Genomic DNA, 18,506 nt, shown 5'->3' on the forward strand with positions numbered 1-18,506 from the left:
TTATGATCCACCCAGCTTTGATCTGGTAATTAATTAGAGATTACATAATGAGGATTTTCTAATGTATCATTCTTTCTGACTTTATTAGCTGTATTCTATAAACAACTTTCACTCTTGGAGATTTATCTGAAAGATGAGGCAAAGAGATTCTTGTAAATATATCCAAAATTAGAAGTCCAGGTCCCTGCTCCTTTTTTTTGGAGTCAAGGGTTGCAACCTAGGGCAACTGTAAAATACATGTAAATAGTGAAGAGATAACTCATTTTGAATGCCAGCTCTATCCCTTAACCTCTGAAAGCTCTGTTTCCTCACTACTAAAGTGAGGATAATGAAAATAGCATCTGCCTCCTGAGGTTGTGAGATTGAGATAATGTGGCTGAGAACTGGGCACATGTTAATCTATGTTAGCGCTGATGTGTTAGCTGAGGGCTCTGGCTCTTTCTTTTTTGTTTTTCCTTTTTGGTTTTTTTTTTTTTTTTTTAACGGAATCTTGCTCTGTCGGAGTGCAGTGGCGCAGTTTTGGCTAACTGCAACCTCCACCTCCCGGGTTCAAGCAATTCTCCTGCCTCAGCCTCCCAAGTAGCTGGGATTACAGGCACGTGCTACCATGCCCAGCTAATTTTGTGTTTTCAGTAGAGACAGGGTCTCACCATGTTAGCAGCGCTGGTCTGTAACTCCTTACCTCAGATGATCCACCTGCCTCAGCCTCCCAAAGTGCTGGGATTATAGGCATGAGCCACTGTGCCCGGCCAGCTCTGGCTCTTTGTAGGCCCTTTCAGATCTGAGAGGGAGCTTGTTTCTTTGCTTCTTCACCCAATCTGCTATCCTATGGTTTTAGCCCATTTGTAGTCTTCCTCCTCCACTATTCATGGGGTTGGTACCATATTCTATACCAGCTGGCACAAGTGGGCTGCTCATGGGCCTGATCTGGTCAGCAGATGTGTTTGGGCTATGCAGTGTTTTAAATTTTGAGTTAGTTGATAACTAAAAATAAGAGGGGCCGGCATGATGGCTCATGCCTGTAATGCCAACACTTTGGGAAGCTGAGGTGGGAGGATCACTTGATCCCAGGAATTGAAACCAGCCTGGGCAACCCAGGGACATTCCATCTCTAGAAAAATAATAATTTTTTTTTAAAAAGAGGATTTCCCATTAAAGTCTGGATTTCTAGTAATGCTGGACTTGCAGATCCACAGGGTAGCCATCAGCAGGAGTGGAATAGGAGCTGTCCCCTTTATGAGGCAGCTTGAGTTGTTTACCTAGAGCCTGGCACACATAGACACTGGGATGAGGCCATCAGACTAGCACTGGCTAGAAAGTGAGCAGGGGCTGATGTTTCAGTTTGGGTTTTCCCTAAAGCAGAGCCTGAGACAAGGCCTTGGGAGCAGGTAGTTTTATTTGGGAGATGATTTCAGGAAGCATGAGTAAGGCAGTAGGGAGATTAAGATGGGGAGGAAAAGCCACTAAGAGTGTTACTGAGGTCACTCCAGTAAGCAATAGGGGCTCAGTTCTGTGGGATTCTCTGAGAAGCATTTAGAATGTTCTAGAACTGTCTACCTGAGAGACACTGGTTGGGAGTTGCCTGCAGGGGAGCTAGCTCCCCTGTACTAACAAGCAGCATTTGTGGCCATGTGGGTCCCTAGATGTCAGAGAAGATAAAGTGAAAAGGTGCAAAGCAGGCCCCCAAGGTTGGCTGCTGCCAGCACAAGGTGATGTGACCTTGCAGGAACCTTCTCTATTGGCTGCAGCACATATCAGAGGCAGGCAGGGCAGGGCGGGACGGTGGGGCGGTCTGTGGTAGCACCAGAGGCTCCTCTGCTGGGCTCTGAGCAAGCCAGTGGGGCCTGGTAGTTAAGAGCAGCTTCCTGCGTGGGAGGGGGAGCAGCCTTGAAGACAAGCCCAGCTCTCCTCCAGTGGAAAGGGGGTTTGTGACCTGCTATGTTCCCCTCCCTTTGTCTTTTGTAATGATGTTTTAGTCTGCAGGCAGAGGACTGAATCAGGGCAAATCAGAAGCCTCTGAGAACAGCCAAGCTGCTTTAGCCACAGGCTGCCCTTCATTCCAGAGGGCCCCTCCCCGGGGAGACACCTTGGTGAAACTGATGCAGGCCAGCAAGCTATCTGGACTCCAGCCCATCTCCAGCTATTTGCTTCAGAGGCAGCCTGAAGCACAAGCATTTGCCATCCCTCTTGAAGGACCTAGGAATCAACAGCATTGTGAAAGTTGATTTAAAAACAAAAACCCAACCAAACAAACACCAAACTTGAATAGAGTCTGTGACCAGATTCAATTAACCACTTTCCCTTCTCAGAGGACCTCCTGCTTCAAGAGTTGAGCCTCTACTCAGCCTATCTGAGCCCATCTCTAACCTGTGGGGTCAAACTGATCTCCCAACAGCCCACACAGGGTCTCAGCCTGTTCTCTTGGGTTTCCAAGCTTACCTCTTAGGAGTTGCAAGAGTGGTGACTTCTGCCGCTATCACTCTCATGAGGTGAGGATATGACAGCTAAAACAAAGAGATCAGATAATTTGAGATCAAGCTGTATTCCACAAAATGTTAAGCTATTTTTCCACTTCCTCATGAGGCCTCTTGACATCTCAGTTTGACCTCTCGGGACTCCTGGTAATGATAAGGCTAGAGAGGAATTGATTAGTGCTATCTCATGTGCCCCTAAACCTTTGCAATATACCTCTGTTACTGAAGGTGATCTGAGTACATTTCTTTTTTTTCTTTTTCTTTTCTTTTCTTTCTTTTTTTTTTTTTTTTTTTTTGAGAAAGAGCTTCGCTGTGTCTCCCAGGCTAGAGTGCAGTGGCGTGATCTCGACTCACTGCAACCTCCATCTCCCAGTTTCAAGCGATTCTCCTGTCTCAGCCTCCTGAGTAGCTGGGACTATGGCTACGTGCCACCACACCTGGCTAATTTTTGTGTTTTTGTAGAGACGGTGTTGCCAGGCTGGTCTTGAACTCCTGACCTCAGGTGACCCATGCGCCTTGGTCTCTCAAAGTGCTGCAATTACAGGTGTTAACCACCGTGCCTGGTTGGCCAGGTATATTTCTTACGCTGGGTACATACTGTCTTCATTTTATCATTATTCTCTTATACATATAATGTTTTGAATCTATTCTATTTGAATAAAGCAATTTTACGAAGTTTGTTAATCTGTCATCTGTGTTCCCAGTGAAAGTCCCATAGATCCTACTGGAATCTGGATGTTCTGTTGAGTCACTAGGACTTTCTCCTTCCTTCTTAAATCCAGGGGAGGTGGTTTTCATTTCTGTTGTGTTTAGGTAATTCAACAAATATTTATTGATTGACTACTATGTAAAAAGAACACCATGGTGAGGAAGCCAGGCAATGCCCCTGCTCTCATGGAACCTTTATTCCTGCTGGGAGGGAGGCAGACAATAAAGTATAAATAAGGACAGCTTCACATAGTAATAAGTGCTTTGCAGAGCTAAACACAGTGGCTCATGCCTGTAATTCCACCACTTTGGGAGGCTGAGGTGGGTGGATTGCTTGACCCATGAGTTTGAGACCAGCCTGGGCAACATAGAGAGACTCTATCTCTACAAAAAAATTTTAAGAAGAATTAGCCTAGTGTGGTGGTGGGGACCGGCAGTCCCACCTAGTTAAGAGGCTGAGGCAGGAGTTCAAGGCTGCAGTGAGCTGTGATTGCACCACTGCACTCCAGCCTGAGAAACAGAATGAGAGCCTATGTCCAAAAATTAATTAATTAATTATTTTATTTTCCCGAGACTGGGTCTCACTGTCACCCAGGCTAGAGTGCAGTGGCATGATCTTGGCTCACTGCAACCTCTGCCTCCCGGCTTCAAGCAATTCTCCCACCTCAGCCTCCCAAGTAGTGGGGACTACAGGTACGTGCCTTCACACCTGGCTAATTTTTGTATTTTTAGTAGAGACGAGGTTTCACCATATTGGCCAGGCTGGTCTTGAACTCCTGACCTCAAGTGATCCACCTGCCTTGGCCTCCCAAAGTGCTGCAATTACAGGCTTAAGCCACCACACCCAGCCTATATATACTTTTTTTTTTTTTTTTAATAGAAGTGCTGGCCAGGTGCGGTGGCTCATGTCTGTAATCCCAGCACTTTGGGAGGCCGAGGCAGGCGGATCACGAGGTCAGGAGATCGAGACCATCCTGGCTAAAACGGTGAAACCCGGTCTCTACTAAAAATACAAAAAATTAGCCAGGCTTGGCAGCGTGTGCCTGTAGTCCCAGGTACTTGGGAGGCTGAGGCAGGAGAATGGCGTGAACCCTGGGGGCGGAGCTTGCAGTGAGCCGAGATCGCGCCATTGTACTCCAGCCCGGGCGACAGAGCAAGGCTCTATTTCAAAAAAAAAAAAATTAGAGGTGCTTTAAAGAGAATTGTAACAGGATGACATGTTGAGGAGTGTTTGTGTGACTACTTTAAATTATAGAGTAAGGGATGACCTGAGGAGGTAACACTGCGGCTGAGACATGAACAGCAAGGAACCTGACACATGACCATCAAGGGAACTAGCCATGCAGGCAGAGGCAAGAGCTAAGCAAATATCCTTCATTACAACTGTTTTTTTTTTTTTTCTCTCGAGTCCATTTATAGAGTAATATTCACCTGTGTGGTCATCGATTCAATTATAACGTGAATCCTCATTTGACCAGGCCCTGAGCTTGGCTCTACTGTGAGGAAATTAAGGAGGGAGGGCACTGGGCCCTACTATAAGGGACCTCCTAAGACTGGCAAGATAAAAAAAGACTCACACCCTGGCACAGACCAGGGCACCATGCAAGCCCAGAAATGCCTGAATGATCATCCAGACATGGAGGCTGCAGGAATTCCACACGGAAATTATCAAGTGCTTCCCGTACGTCAGAAAACGTCTGCGTTTCTCCATTCCTAAGCACTCCCTTGTTTGCAAACAACAAAATGACTTGCCAGTTGTGGCAGAAGCTATCAGCATTTCACTTTCATTTATTGAACTTTAACTTAACTGAACTTTATTCCTCTAACTGTGCTCCAGCTGAATCCCAACTGTCCATATTGCATCTCTATTCTTGAGGATATTTTCCTAAAACTGGAAATCTGCTTTGCCCAGGTGTAGCAGGCCAGAAGAACCTAATGATTATCACCCCAGGAGCATCTCTCAACCAGGGACTCTCAAGAGATATCCTCAGGTGGGATAATCCTGACATGTTTCTTCTGTATGTGTTCCCAGAGTTCCCCAGCAGGATTACGTTCCAATCAGCAACTGCGGTAGCTGGTTAATAGCACACCTGCATTGGTTATCATCCTTTTTTTCACCTATGGTAATTCCTGGACAAATCTTAAATAGAATTAGTTTATGATCCAGTGATTCCATTTCTGGGCATATACAAAAAATAATTGAAAGCAGATTTCAAAGAGGTATTTGTACACCCACGCTCATAACAGCACTATTTACAATAGCCAGAAGGTAGAAGCAATCTAAATATCCACTGACACATGAATGGATAAACAAAATATGATATATACATACAATGGAATATTATTCAGCCTCAAAAAAGGAAGTTCTGACATGCTACAACATGGATGAAATGGAAGACATGCTAAGTGAAATCACCCAGTTACAAAAGAACAATTTTTTTTTTTTTTGAGACAGAGTTTCACTCTTGTTGCCCAGGCTGGAGTGCAGTGGCATGATCCCGGCTCACTGCAATCTCCACCTTCTGGGTTCAAGCGATTCTCCTGCCTCAGCCTCCTGAGTAGCTGGGATTACAGGTGCCCGCCACCACGTCCTGCTAATTTTTTGTATTTTTAGTAGAGATGAGGTTTCATCATGTTGGCCAGGCTGGTCTCAAACTCCTGACCTCAGGTGATCCACTCGCCTAGGCCTCCCAGAATGCAGGGATTACAGGAGTAAGACACCGCGCCCAGCTTAAAAGAACAAATATTGTATGATTCTACTCAAATATGAGTAGGCAGATACTAGAGTAGACAAATTTACAGAGAGAAAGTAGAAAGGTGGCTGCCAGGAACTTGGGAAAAGAGGGAAATGGGGAGTTACTGTTTAATGGATACAGAGTTTCAGTTTTGCAAGATGGAAAATGTTCTGTGGATGGATGGTCGGTACTGAGGGTCGCACAACCGTGTGAAATACAATTAATGCCAGTGAACTGTACACTTAAAAATGGTTAAAATGGCAACTGTAATGTAATGTATATTTTATAGTTAAAAAACTTAAACGATAGTGTGGTACTGATACACAGATCATTGGAACAAAAATCCAGAAATAGACCCACACAAATTTGGTCACAAGGCTAAGGTAATTCAATGTGTAAGAGTCTTTTCAACAAATGGTAATGGAACGACTGTATATCCCGATAGGAAAATGTGACACTTGACAACATAAGCAAAAATTAATGCTATTAGATCATAGACTTACACGTAAAAGACTATGTAAAACATATATGAGAACACAGAATATCTTCACGAACTTGAGGTAGGCAGAGATTTCCTAGCACAGAAAAAGCACAAACCATAAAAGATTGACTTCACCAGAATTAAAAACAACTTTGCCAAAAACATACTCAAAACAATGAAACGACAGGCCCAGACTGGGAGAAAGACTTCGCAATCATTTATGTAACAAAAGATTTTTATTCAGAACATACATATATCTATCTAACAAAACATTTGTATCCAGAGCTGCTAAACACGAAGAACCAGATTTAAAAACGCGCAAAGACTGGAACTGAAACTTCAGAAAAGATGCAGAATGGCCAGTAAGCACAGAACAGAAACGGTGCCAGTGACGCTGGTGCCAAAGCGGGAAGGAACACATTCCTCAGCCTAAAAGACCTAACAGTAGGACACGGACATAACCATCCCCGGCCAACAGGAACACAGAGTGACACGACCTCTTGGCTAACGAAAACTCAAAGCCTCAATTCACTCAGCTCCTTCACAGCGCTCAGAAACAGGGAAGTCTGGCGGTATCCGAAAATGCCGCAGACGCTCACAGCCGGACGAGACGGAGGGCGCAGGCGCATCCACGGCTTTCACATTGGGCAACTGACTTCAAAGCGGGGGGGCAAACAGGGAGCGCGCAGGTATAGGAGCGCCGGCTGGAGGCTCCTCGAGAGCTCCCCAGACACGCCCCCGAGCGTGCGCCCCCGCTGCCACCACCTCCGGTTGACCACCCCCATCTAGACTGTACTCTCGCGGTATTTGTCCCGACTCTCGCGGGATTTAGCGTGGCTTTGGGAGGCCGGGCCCGGAGGAGGAGGTGGCGTTCCGTTAGCGGCGTTGGGGTCTGGCTGCAGTGGCAGTGCTTTCTCCTCTGCTCACTGGGACCCGCTCAGGCTGGAGGCCAGCCAGGTGAAGAGCTCGCCCGCATGCGTACGCGCTGCGTGGGAGCCGCGAGGCCTGGGGCGGGAGGGGGCCTCGTCTTGGCCTCCTGCGCTGTTGCGACGGGCCGGCGTGAGGCACCGTGGCGCGGACTTCGTCTCAGCCCCGCCCTCGCCCGTGCCCTCGCCCCCGCCCTCGCCCCTGCCCTGACCGCTTTCCTCCCCCTCTCTCCCAGCTCTTGCCGCCACCTCGGTCGCGATGGGGGCGCAGGACCGGCCGCAGTGCCACTTCGACATCGAGATCAACCGGGAGCCGGGTGAGCTGGAGACTGGGGAGCGCTGCTGGGGCCGAGGCCTGCCTAGGCGAAGGGGAGGGGTCTACCCTCAGTAACCCTCCCCCCGTCCTTTTTGGGAGCGGGTAGGAGGCGCAGTCAACTTTCCATTTTCTCTTGAGAGAAAATCAGTGGGAGAGGAAGGTGGCCTGGGCACACCCCAAACTCGCAGTCCAGGCCTCTTCCTCCCAAACCCCACACCGCCCCCTGCATCTCCGGACTGAGTCCTAGTAGCCAGCCTGGCGCCAAGAAAAGGAGGTGCAGTTCTTTGAGGACTTTTTCTCTCCCAGTGTCTCCGTGGGGCAGACACTTCCGATCCGATTTCCGGTTATCTTGCTTGGTGCCATGAAGTTTCAACTAGTAGGAAATGTGTGTTTCCTAATCACGATATATCACTACTTTAATGTTAACGCTGCCTCTATTTTTCCTTAAGAATCTTTAGCTAGAATTTCGTGGTTCCTGGGAAAATGGCTTAATGAACGTCCTTTGTGATAAACCAGAGCATTCTGTATCAGCAGAATTGCAGCATGCATGCACTTAGCGTTACTGTTTTGTCTTTTGGGAGTCCAGCCATTTGTTAAAGTGTATTTTTTTGAAAATGAAACATTTCCTTCTAGAGCATAGTTACTTTATTCTAAGTAGCAGAGCGTGCAGGGTTTCAAACTGTTTTCTTAGGTTTTTTTGTTATCTGTGACAGAAGTTTTAATTGGAGGCATATATATACACTGTGCAACATCTTGTTCTGCATATTCTTATGAGAACCTGCTACTGTTCTAGGGTCTGGAGATAGAGCAGCGCATAAAACAAAGGCCACTCTTCCTTTTATAGTTTATATTCTATTGGGGGGAAGACAGACAACTAGGAAGAAAACAGTGACTTGCAGTTGGGATACTATTTTAATAAGTTGGTCAGACAAGGCCATTTTGAGAAGATGACATTTAAGCAGGTATCAGAAAGAGATGAAGTGAGCCATATTTAAGAAGAGCATTCGTGGTAGAGGGAAACAGCACAGCCCTGAGGTGAGAAGTAGTATACAGTCAGGCGCCAAATGACATTTCTGTCTCTTAACAGTGGTCTTATATAGAATACTTTTTTTTGTGTAACTTTTTAATGTTTACCTATGTTTACATACACAAATACTTCATTGTGTTAAAGTTGCCTACGGTATTCAGTGGAGTAACATCCTGTACAGGTTTGTAGCCTAGGAGCAAATAGACCATATAGCTTAGGTGTGTAGTAGGCCGTACCATCTAGGTGCGTTTAAGTACATTCCATGATGTTCACACAATGATGAAATTGCCTAATTACACATTTCTCAGAATCCGTCCTGGTTATTAAACAATAGAGGACTGTACTTGCATGTTTGACGGACAGCAAGGTGCCCAGTGTGGCTGGAGTAGAAGAGGGAAGAGAATAGTAGAAAGGGCCTGTAGGACTGACTCAGTGAGGTAGGAAGATATTAAAGAGTTTTGAGCAAAGGAATGAGATAATCCTAAAAATTTGGTTGCCTTCTCTCTCTCTTTTTAATGTTTTTAGCCTTGATTGATCTTTGTTTTTAAGTTAGAGTTACTAGAAAGCCTTGATGGACTTTAATCTTTATTCTGTAGTGAATCCATGCGTCAGATAACAGGGTTATTTTTTGTTAAGAATTAAAAATAGGCCAGGCTCGGTGACTCACGCCTATAATCCCAACACTTTGGGAGGCAGACACGGGTGGATCATTTTGAGCTCAGGAGTTCGAGATCAGCCTGGCCAACATGGTGAACCCCATCTCTACAAAAAATACAAAAATTAGCTGGGCGTGGTGGCTCTCTTAGTTTTTGCCTGTAGTCCCAGCTACTTGGGAGGCTGAGACTGGAGGATTGCTTGAGCTTGGTAAGCGAAGGTTGCAGTGAGTAGAGATTATACCACTGCATGTCAGCCTGGGTAATGGAGCGAGACCCTGTCTCAAAAAAAAAAAAAAGAAAAGAAAAATAGTAGATTGCTGAAAGATAAAAGTACGGTGGCGCTCATACCAGTAATCCCAGTACTTGGGGAGGCTCAGGCAGGAGGATTGCTTGAAGCCAGGAGTTTGAGACCAGCCTGGACAATATAGCAAGACCCTGTCTCTACAAATATAATTTTTTTTAGTTAGCCAGGCATGGTGGTGCTCACCTGTACTTGGAAGTGTGAGGTGGAAGGATGGTTTGAGCTCAGGAATTTAAGGCTGCCATGAGCTATGATTGCACCACTGCACTCCAGCTTGGTCAACAGAGCAAGATCCTGTTTCTAAAAAAAAATTCAAAAAAAGAAATTTAAAAAGCTTAAGAAAGTACAAGTAAAAATTTCTGTAGTTATGTTAAGTACTCCTTTCCTAGTAAATGTTGAGGTCCTAGATTTGCACATAACCTGTGTTGTGAAAAATCTCCAGAAAATGTTTGACAAATGTTCAATGAACCTCAGTCCTCAACATCCAAGGTAATTCATTGTGATAGATGGGTAGATATGATTAGCACTCTTGAGAATGCTGAATCATACAAAACAAGGAATGCAGTGCTTACATTGTTCTAGGTTTAATCATTTAATAATTGGCAATTTCATATGATTCAGTCTCATAAAATACTAGCACTTTTTGAGTATATTAACTAAATAGTGGGTTTTATACAACCTTTTTTTTTTTTTTTTTGAGACGGAGTCTCACTTTTTCACCCAGGCTGGAGTGCAGGGGCGCCATCTCGGCTCAGTGCAACCTCCACCTCCCAGGTTCAAGCATTTCTCCTGCCGCAGCCTCCCCAGTAGCTGGAATTACAGCATGCGCCACCACCCCTGGCTAATTTTTGTATTTTTAGTAGAGATAGGGTTTCACCATGTTGGTCAGGCTGGTCCGAACTCCTGACCTCAAGTGATCCGCCCACCTCGGCCTCCCAAAGTGCCGGTATTACAGGCATGAACTACTGCACCCAGCTGATTTTACACAACTTTTAAGGATCACTTCACTTGTATGAAGTATCGTATCCTGTTTTATAGGATTTAACCATTAATACATATGTCAGTATGTATTTACTCAAGTAATACTCTTGACTACTTGTATAGTTAATAATTCACTTGATATAAATACAAAACAGTATCTTTGATTTACTTTGATAAGGAAAGATCATTTTAAGAATGGCCACACTGTCCACATTAATGAGAGATGAAGAAGTATTGATAAAAATTCAGGTGAATACAGCACATTATGTCTTTTCAATTACTGTCCATAGAAATGTGCACATTTTATAGCAAATAAGTTAACTATTGAATTATAAAGCCACTGAATAAATGCAGGTATATATTTTAAAAGTCTTTAAATTGTGTATGAGTTTTTCTCTGAATCTATTAAGATGGTTTTTGAAATGATTCCAGGATTGTTCCTTATAATTTTGTTTAGTCATTTAAGATTTTGATTTAATAGATGTAAGAATATTTACATCGTCTCTTTTTTTTTTTTTTTTTTTGGTCTGTTCTTAAGTGTTGGTAGTTTGTGGGGTTTTAAAAATTTGTTTGTTTGTGTTTGTTTGTTTTTGAGACGGGGTCTCACTCTGTTGCCTAGGCTGGAGTGCAGTGACACAATCTTGGCTCACTGCAACCTCCGCCTCCCGAGTTCAGATGATTCTGCTGCCTCAGCCTCCCGAGTAGCTGAGATTATAGGCACCTGCCATCACACCTGGCAGATTTTTGTATTTTTTAGTAGAGACGGGGTTTTGCCATGTTGGCCAGGCCAGTCTCAAACCCCTGACCTCAGGTGATCTGCCCGCCTTGGCCTCCCAAAGTGCTAGAATTACAGGTGTGAGCCACCACGCCCAGCCTGTGGTTTTTATTAATAAGAAATTGGTGCATTTTATCTAAGTTGTCAAGTTTATGTGCTTAGAGTTGTTTGCCACAGCCTCTTTTAATATCTGTGGAGTCTGTAGTGATGTCTCTTTTCATTCCTGATATTGATAATTTTGCCTTTTGTCTTTTTCCTTTGTCAGTCTGACTAGAGGTTTATTCATTTTACATTTTCAAAGAACCGGATTTTGATCTGATTGAATTTTGTTTCTATTTTTGTTTTCAATTTCATTGCTTTCTTTCTTTCTATCTTTCTAATGCTTGCTTCAGTTTTTATTTTGTTCTTTTTCTAGTTTCTTAATGTTGAAGCATAGATTGTTGATTTGATGCCCTTTTTTTTTTTTTTTGAGACAGTCTCAAATGACTTCTAATTTAATTCCATTATGGCTAGAGAACACACATGATTTCAGTTCTTCGTGCACTTGAAAAGAGTGTACATTCTGCTGTTTTTGTGTAGAGTGTTCTATAAATGTCAGTTAAATCCAGTTGGCTATTAGTGTTGGTCAGTTCTTTTATATCTTTTCTGATTTTCTGCTTGTTTACTGATTACCAAGAGTATTGAAGTCTGCAACTGTAATTGTGGATTTATCTATTTCTCTCCTTTTTTTGTTTTTTTGTTTTTGAGACTGAGTCTTGCTCTGTTGCCCGGGCTGGAATGCTGGAGTGCAGTGGCATGATCTCGGCTCACCACACCCTCTACTTCTACTTCCCTGGTTCAAGTGATTCTCATGCCTCTGCCTCCCCAGTAGCTGGGACTACAGGTGTGAGCTACGATGCTTGGCTAATTTTTTGTATTTTTAGTAGAGACAGGGTTTCTTCATAATGCCCAGGCTGGTCTTGAACTCCTGCGCCCAAGCAGTCCACCTGCCTCAGCCTCCAGAAGTGGTGGGATTATAGGCATGAGCCACCATGCCCAGCCGTGTTTCTCTTTTAAGTTCTTTTAGTTTTTGCTTCATTTATTTTGAGGCTCTTAGGTGGGTGCATACATATTTAGGATTGTTGTCTTCTTAGTGAACTCTTATTATTATGTAATGACGCCTTATATTCGTAGTAACTTTCCTGGCTCTGAAGTTTCCTTTGCCTCAGATATGAATATAGTTACTTCAGTTTTATTAGTGTTTACATGGTATATCATTTTCAATCCTTTTACTTTTAACCTTTCTATATAATATTTAAAGTGGATTTCTTGTAGATAACAAATAGATGGGTCTTGTCCCACACTGAGAATGTCTTTTAGTCGGTATGTTTAACTATATACGTTTACTATAATTACTGTTATGTTTGGATTTGCTTTACTGCTTAAGATTCATAAAAATAGACTTGAAAATGTGTTTTTAGCAAACATTGTAAAGTATTTGGAAGTGATACCAAGAAATTAGTCTTAAGAGGTGACAAAGGATTCAGGCAAATGTTTGAGTACTACTTCTGTCCTTGGTCAAGCCGTTTAACAACCTCTGTGAAATGGAAGTACTATACAATTTTGTTCTTCATTTGGTTCCAAAGCTAACAGGACAGGAAAATTTGCTTATATTCAAAATTAAACTAATTTTAGACTCACATTCAAAATAACTCTTACTTTAAGAGAAGCATGTGGGATCTGGTTTGTACTGAGGGAGTAGGAGAAATGCATCTCCTCTCTCAAGGTCACCCTAGGTCATAAGCTCATGAGTAGAGTGACTAGATGCAGTGGCCTGAAATGTAAATGACTTGCGCTGTATATGCTCATTAAGCTATTAGTTCTATTATTAACCTAATAATAGGACTCCAGTGTAATAGTGCTTACATAATAAGATTGTTGAGCAGAGTAATTAAATAATGTCATCTTATAGATTGTGTTTTTGTAACATGAACTTACTCTAATAGGGTGGATTAAGGAGCACAATTTTAATTAGGCACACTGCTGTTTGGTATAACAATCGGATAAGCAGGTGGTGAAGAGTGGCGTGGGAGAGAAGAGCAGTTGCATAGCACTGCTGCTCTGAGTCATTCTTGTTTGTCCTAACTGATTTGAAGGCCACTATGCTAATGATGGTGCTGGGAATGGAGGCAGAAATGAGGTGTGGTCAGTTGTAGGGTTTCCTCAATGATGTTTAGATTTTATAATGTCCTCTTAATAGCTAAAATTTATTATTGATACTCCTAAAGAAAAAAATATTTTTACTGCAACTAGAAACTCCCTTGTCCCCCACAGTTCCATTTTTCTATGGAAACAGTTGTTTTTTTTGTGTGATTTTCGATAATGCAATGTTTCTTAAAAATCTATCACTGTTCTTACGGAGCAGTCTGTATTTGTTAAGTATATATAGCACAGTATCTGACTTTTTTTTTAAAAGTTGCTTTAAGCATTGCATGTGCAGGAGTATGGACACTAAGTTGAGTTAAGGGGCTTTCATACTTAGGTATTGTGCAGGTAGAACTTTGATTTTGTAGGTATTGTGCAGGTAGAACTTTGATTTTGGTCCCTTTTGTTCCCAGAGACTGTATCTTAAAGTCCAAGAGACTTAGTGCTGTAGAGTGAAATCCTGAATTCCTGCTTTCACTCCTTAACTATGTATGTATACTTGTACAAAGAATTGAAGCCTGATTCTTAATTCAGCAATGTTTATTTTATTAAATACCAATTAATCTTTAATCACTTTTTAACATTTTTAAATATTTTATCTTTACTTTTATTTCAAATTTTTATTTTTTTCTTGGCCAGGCACAGTGGCTCCTGCCTTGGCCTTTGGGAGGCCAAGGCAGGAGGATTGCTTGAGCATAGGAGTTAGAAACCAACCAGCCTGGGCAACATAGTGAGATACTATCCCTAAAAAAAAATTTCCTTTTACTTTTTCTTTAGAGACAGAGTATCACTGTGTTGCTCCTGCTGGAGTACTGTGGCTATTCACAGGCAAGATCATAGTGTGGTGTAGCCTCAAACTCCTGGCCTCAAGTGATCCTCCCACCTCAGACCTCTGATATGTAATCACTTTTAGTGATTGTATAGTTTACCCTCATGTGAAGATACCTTGTACTAGTTAGGCTAAATGTTAAGATTGGTTCTAACATAAAGGTTAAATAACAATACTTAAAACAATAAAAAAGTTTTGCTTTTCTGTCACACAGGACTCAGACTCAGCAGATCAGGGCTGTCCATGTGAGGGATCCAGGCCCCTTTTTCTCTTGATACTGTGTTGCTCTTGACATGGGGTGGGTGCGTGCAGCTCTTAACAGAAAGATTCAAGTTTGATAGATACAGAAGAATTGATGGAATCAGAAAAATCATCATTTTGCAACCCCCAGGGTTATAACTGGTTCAGAAAGTAGTCATCAGTGGCCAAACCACAGGTGAAAAGTTGTGCTGTGTGCGAAGTATCATCCAACAGATTATTAATTTAAAATGGAGGAAAATTCCTTTACAACTAAGATGTGGCTAATATCTCAGTTATAAAGGTACTTTAACAGTTCAAACTGACATGCTTTCTAATAGGGTGCCAAAAAAAAAAAAAAAAAAGATGGGAGATGGAGACTGTTTTACATTAAAAGAGGCCAACCTATGAAAACCAAATGGGTATATAATGCTTGAATGAGGTTCCTGGATTTTAAAAAATAGATGTATATTTGTCAGTAAACTAGAAGGAACTCAAATGCTAATCAGTTGAGGATTGGTTGAGTAAAATTTGGTACAGCCAAGCAACAGAATTCCATTCAGCCGTTAAAAAGAATGAAAAGGGGAAAAAAACAGAAAGGGCATTGTAGGGGTAGTTGGGTAAATTTGAATATGGACTATTATGAGGAGTTTTTTCCCACAGTAACAGATTCTTCAAAGCCAACTAAGTGTCCAACAGTTCAATTTGATTCTGGACAGTATCTACCTGGAGTTAGTGTCATATTCCACCTGTTAAGAGAAATCAGTTCCACAAGACTGCTCCCACTGCGGGCATGCCAATCGCAAGTCCTGAGTCACTTTTTTTTTTTTTTTTTCTTTTTGAGACGGAGTTTCGCTCTTGTCATCCAGGCTGGAATGCAATGGTGCAATCTTGGCTCACTGCAACCTCTGCCTCCTGAGTTCAAGCGATTCTCGTGCCTCAGCCTCCCAAGTAGCTGGGATTATAGGCGCCTGCCACCACTCCCGGCTCATTTTTGTATTTTTTATTAGATACAGGGTTTCACCATGTTGGCCAGGCTGGTCCTAAACTCCTGACCTCAGGTAATCCATCCACCTCGGCCTCCATGAGCCACTGTGCCCAGCCTCTGAGTCACTCTTACTTCTGACCAACCAGCTGTAAATTAGGGATTCCTATAACCCCGTTCTCAGCTTCAGTAATTTGCTAGAGCAGCTCACAGAACTTAGGAAGCCAATTTGCTTACCATAACTGGTTTATTATAAAGGATATAACTCAGGGACAACCAAATGGAAGAGATGTCTAGGGCAAGGTATGGTAGGTACAGAGGGTGGGGAGATGCATGGGCCTTCTGGACGTGCCACCCTCACTCATTGTGTTCTCCAGTCTGGAAGCTCTCTCTAAACCCTGCCAGTTAGGGGGTTTTGTGGCTAAAAACATATGTATGTATGGTCAGTTATTTCATCATGTGTATGATTGCGTATGTGTGATCAGTTATTAAGTGAATCTCCAGCACCTCTTCTCTCTCTGAAGGTTGGAAAGTGAGGCTGAACGTTCTAGACCTCTAACCAAGGCATGGTTTTTCTGGCAACCAGCCCCTATCATGAAGCTATCTAGGAGTCTGCCAAGAGTCTCTTCTTTGGATGCAAATGCTAAGGGATTTAAGTGTTCTCTGTCAAGAATCTGAAAGAAAGATCAAATAGTAGGCTGGTTGTGGTGGCTCATGCCTGTAATCCCAGCACTTTGGGAGGCCGAGGCAGGCAGATCACTTGAGGTCAGGAGTTCCAGACTGGCCAACATGGTGAAACACTGACTCCACTAAAAAGAAGTAACAAAAATTAGCTGGGCATGGTGGCAAGCACCTGTAATCACAGCTACTCAGGAGGCTGAGGCAGGAGAATTGCTTGAACCTCGGAGGTGGAGGTTGCAGTGAGCTGAAATCACTGCAACTCCTGCCTGGGCAATAGAGCAAGACTCTTACATCAAAAAAAAAAAAAAAAAAGAAGAGGAGGAAGGAGAAGGAGAAGGAGGGGGAGGGGGAGGAATCAAATAGAACAAAAGATGCTGCTATCAGTCCTATCACTTAGAAAATTACAAGTTTTAGGAGCACTCTGCTAGAAACTGGGGACAGAGGTCAAATGTAATATTTCATATTATGCCACAATTATGGAGTAGATGATAATCACTATTAAATTCCTTGGGTGTAGTAATGGTTTTGGATTTAAGTAGCAGAATATGTTTATTCTTTAGGAGTATAAGCTGAAGTATTAATAATTAGGGGTGAAGTGTCACCGTGTCTTTAACTTTCAGTTTGTTCCAGAAGATTGTGTGTATAGAGAGGGATAAATATGGCAAAACATCTTTGTAGATTTGAAAATTTCAAAACAAAAGTTCAAGCAGGGGAATTGCACATTTATTCTTTCAGACAACCTTTAGGATCATTTTGTCAAGTTCCCTCAGAAGTCTCACTGGTATTTTTGAAGGTTGCAATTAAGTTATTATAGGTTACTCTCGAGAATATTGAGCACATTTGCAATTTTGAGTCTTGTCCAAGAACAAGGTATCTCTCCCTTTATTCAGGTTGGCATTATGCCTCTGAAAGTTGGAGTTTTGTTTTTATAGATCCTATACTCTTATGGTTATGTGGTTAGAATGTTTCTTGTTGCTTTTGAGAATGTGATTTTTACTGTATTTTTTTTCTACTTGTTTTTGTTTGTCGTAATATCAATATCAACAACTTCAGTATTTGTTGGTATTTCAGTTGGTTCTTTTGGACTTTCTAGGTGTGTAACGTTTCAAATGATGATAAATGTGCTCTTTTTTACTTGTAAATCTCTCATATTGTCCTCTTGTCTACTTACATTGACTAGAATTTCCTTTTTTTTTTTTTCGAGATGGAATTTTGCTCTTGTTGCCCAGGCTGGAACGCAAAATGGCACAATCTCCGCTCACCGCAACCTCTGCCTTCCGCTTTCAAGTGATTCTCCTGCCTCAGCCTTTCAAGTAGCTGGGATTACAGGAGTGTGCTACCATACCTGCTAATTTTGTATTTTTAGTAGAGACAGGGTTTCTCCATATTGGTCAGGCTGGTCTCGAACTCCCGACCTCAGGTGATCCACCTGCCTCAACCTCCCAAAGTGCTGGGATTATGGGCGTGAGCCACCACGCCCAGCTTGCGTTGACTGGAATTTCTGAAACAGCATTAAACAGTAGTGATGCTAACAACTACTTTTGACTTGTTTCTTCTTAAGTGGAATTAATGTTATAGGAGTGTTTCACCATTAAACATACTGCTGATGGTTGATTTGAAAGGTGTCTGAGAATATGCGTGTTATATAAAGGAATGAATGTTGAATTTCTTTTTTCTAATTTGTATTTTTCTTTTTTAAAATATATTTTATCTCTGTAGTAGATATGAATGTTGAATTTCACTGTGGGCTTTTGGTTTCTATCATGGGTTTTGTTTTTTTTTTTTCTCTCTCATGGGATTTTTATAGGATTTTTCCTTCATGTCAATAAACTATATTAGATTTCCTAATATTGAATAGTGTCTCTTTTAAAATGAGATTGGCATATGGGGTTTTAAATTTGTTTTATATCATCTCTCCCAGGCTTTGGTTTCAATTTTACTTTGTTTCGAAAAAGTTAAACTCTTCATCTTTTGCTGTGCTCTAGAACAGTTGATATGGCGTTACACTTTAATGTTACTTGAAGATTAGAAGTAATTCATCTGTATCTGAAGAATTAATAGCAGCACTCTTTTTGATAGTTAGCAGCATTTTAGTTTCTTTATTGGGCCTGTTTTTTATTCTACATACTATCTTATAATTCTTTTTTCTAAATTTTGGTATTCTTCCTTTTACCTTCCTAAGTGATTAATTTATCTTTAGCTTTATTCAT

At 42.2% G+C, this 18,506-nt stretch overlaps 2 protein-coding genes across 6 annotated transcripts in view; one reads left to right on the plus strand and one right to left on the minus strand.

The window, feature by feature from the left end:
- The window catches only part of SEC22C (SEC22 homolog C, vesicle trafficking protein), a 55,984-nt gene extending 48,327 nt beyond the window's left edge, over positions 1-7,657 (minus strand). The window contains 1 exon segment of the mRNA NM_001194677.2: positions 7,537-7,657. The gene's annotated coding sequence lies outside the window, so the exon portion shown is untranslated.
- The window catches only part of NKTR (natural killer cell triggering receptor), a 48,997-nt gene continuing 37,753 nt past the window's right edge, over positions 7,263-18,506 (plus strand). For all 5 annotated transcript variants that reach the window (XM_028843998.2, XM_015131249.3, XM_015131246.3 and 2 more), the window contains exons 1-2: positions 7,263-7,355; positions 7,561-7,641. Coding sequence is in view for 4 of the 5 variants with exons in the window: in XM_015131249.3 (XP_014986735.3) it covers positions 7,584-7,641 (58 nt within the window). In the remaining variant the exon portion in view is untranslated. The remainder of the gene's footprint in view (positions 7,356-7,560; positions 7,642-18,506) is intronic.

The sequence above is a fragment of the Macaca mulatta genome, chromosome 2 (genome assembly GCF_049350105.2).
Source record: "Macaca mulatta isolate MMU2019108-1 chromosome 2, T2T-MMU8v2.0, whole genome shotgun sequence".
NCBI lineage: Eukaryota > Metazoa > Chordata > Mammalia > Primates > Cercopithecidae > Macaca > Macaca mulatta.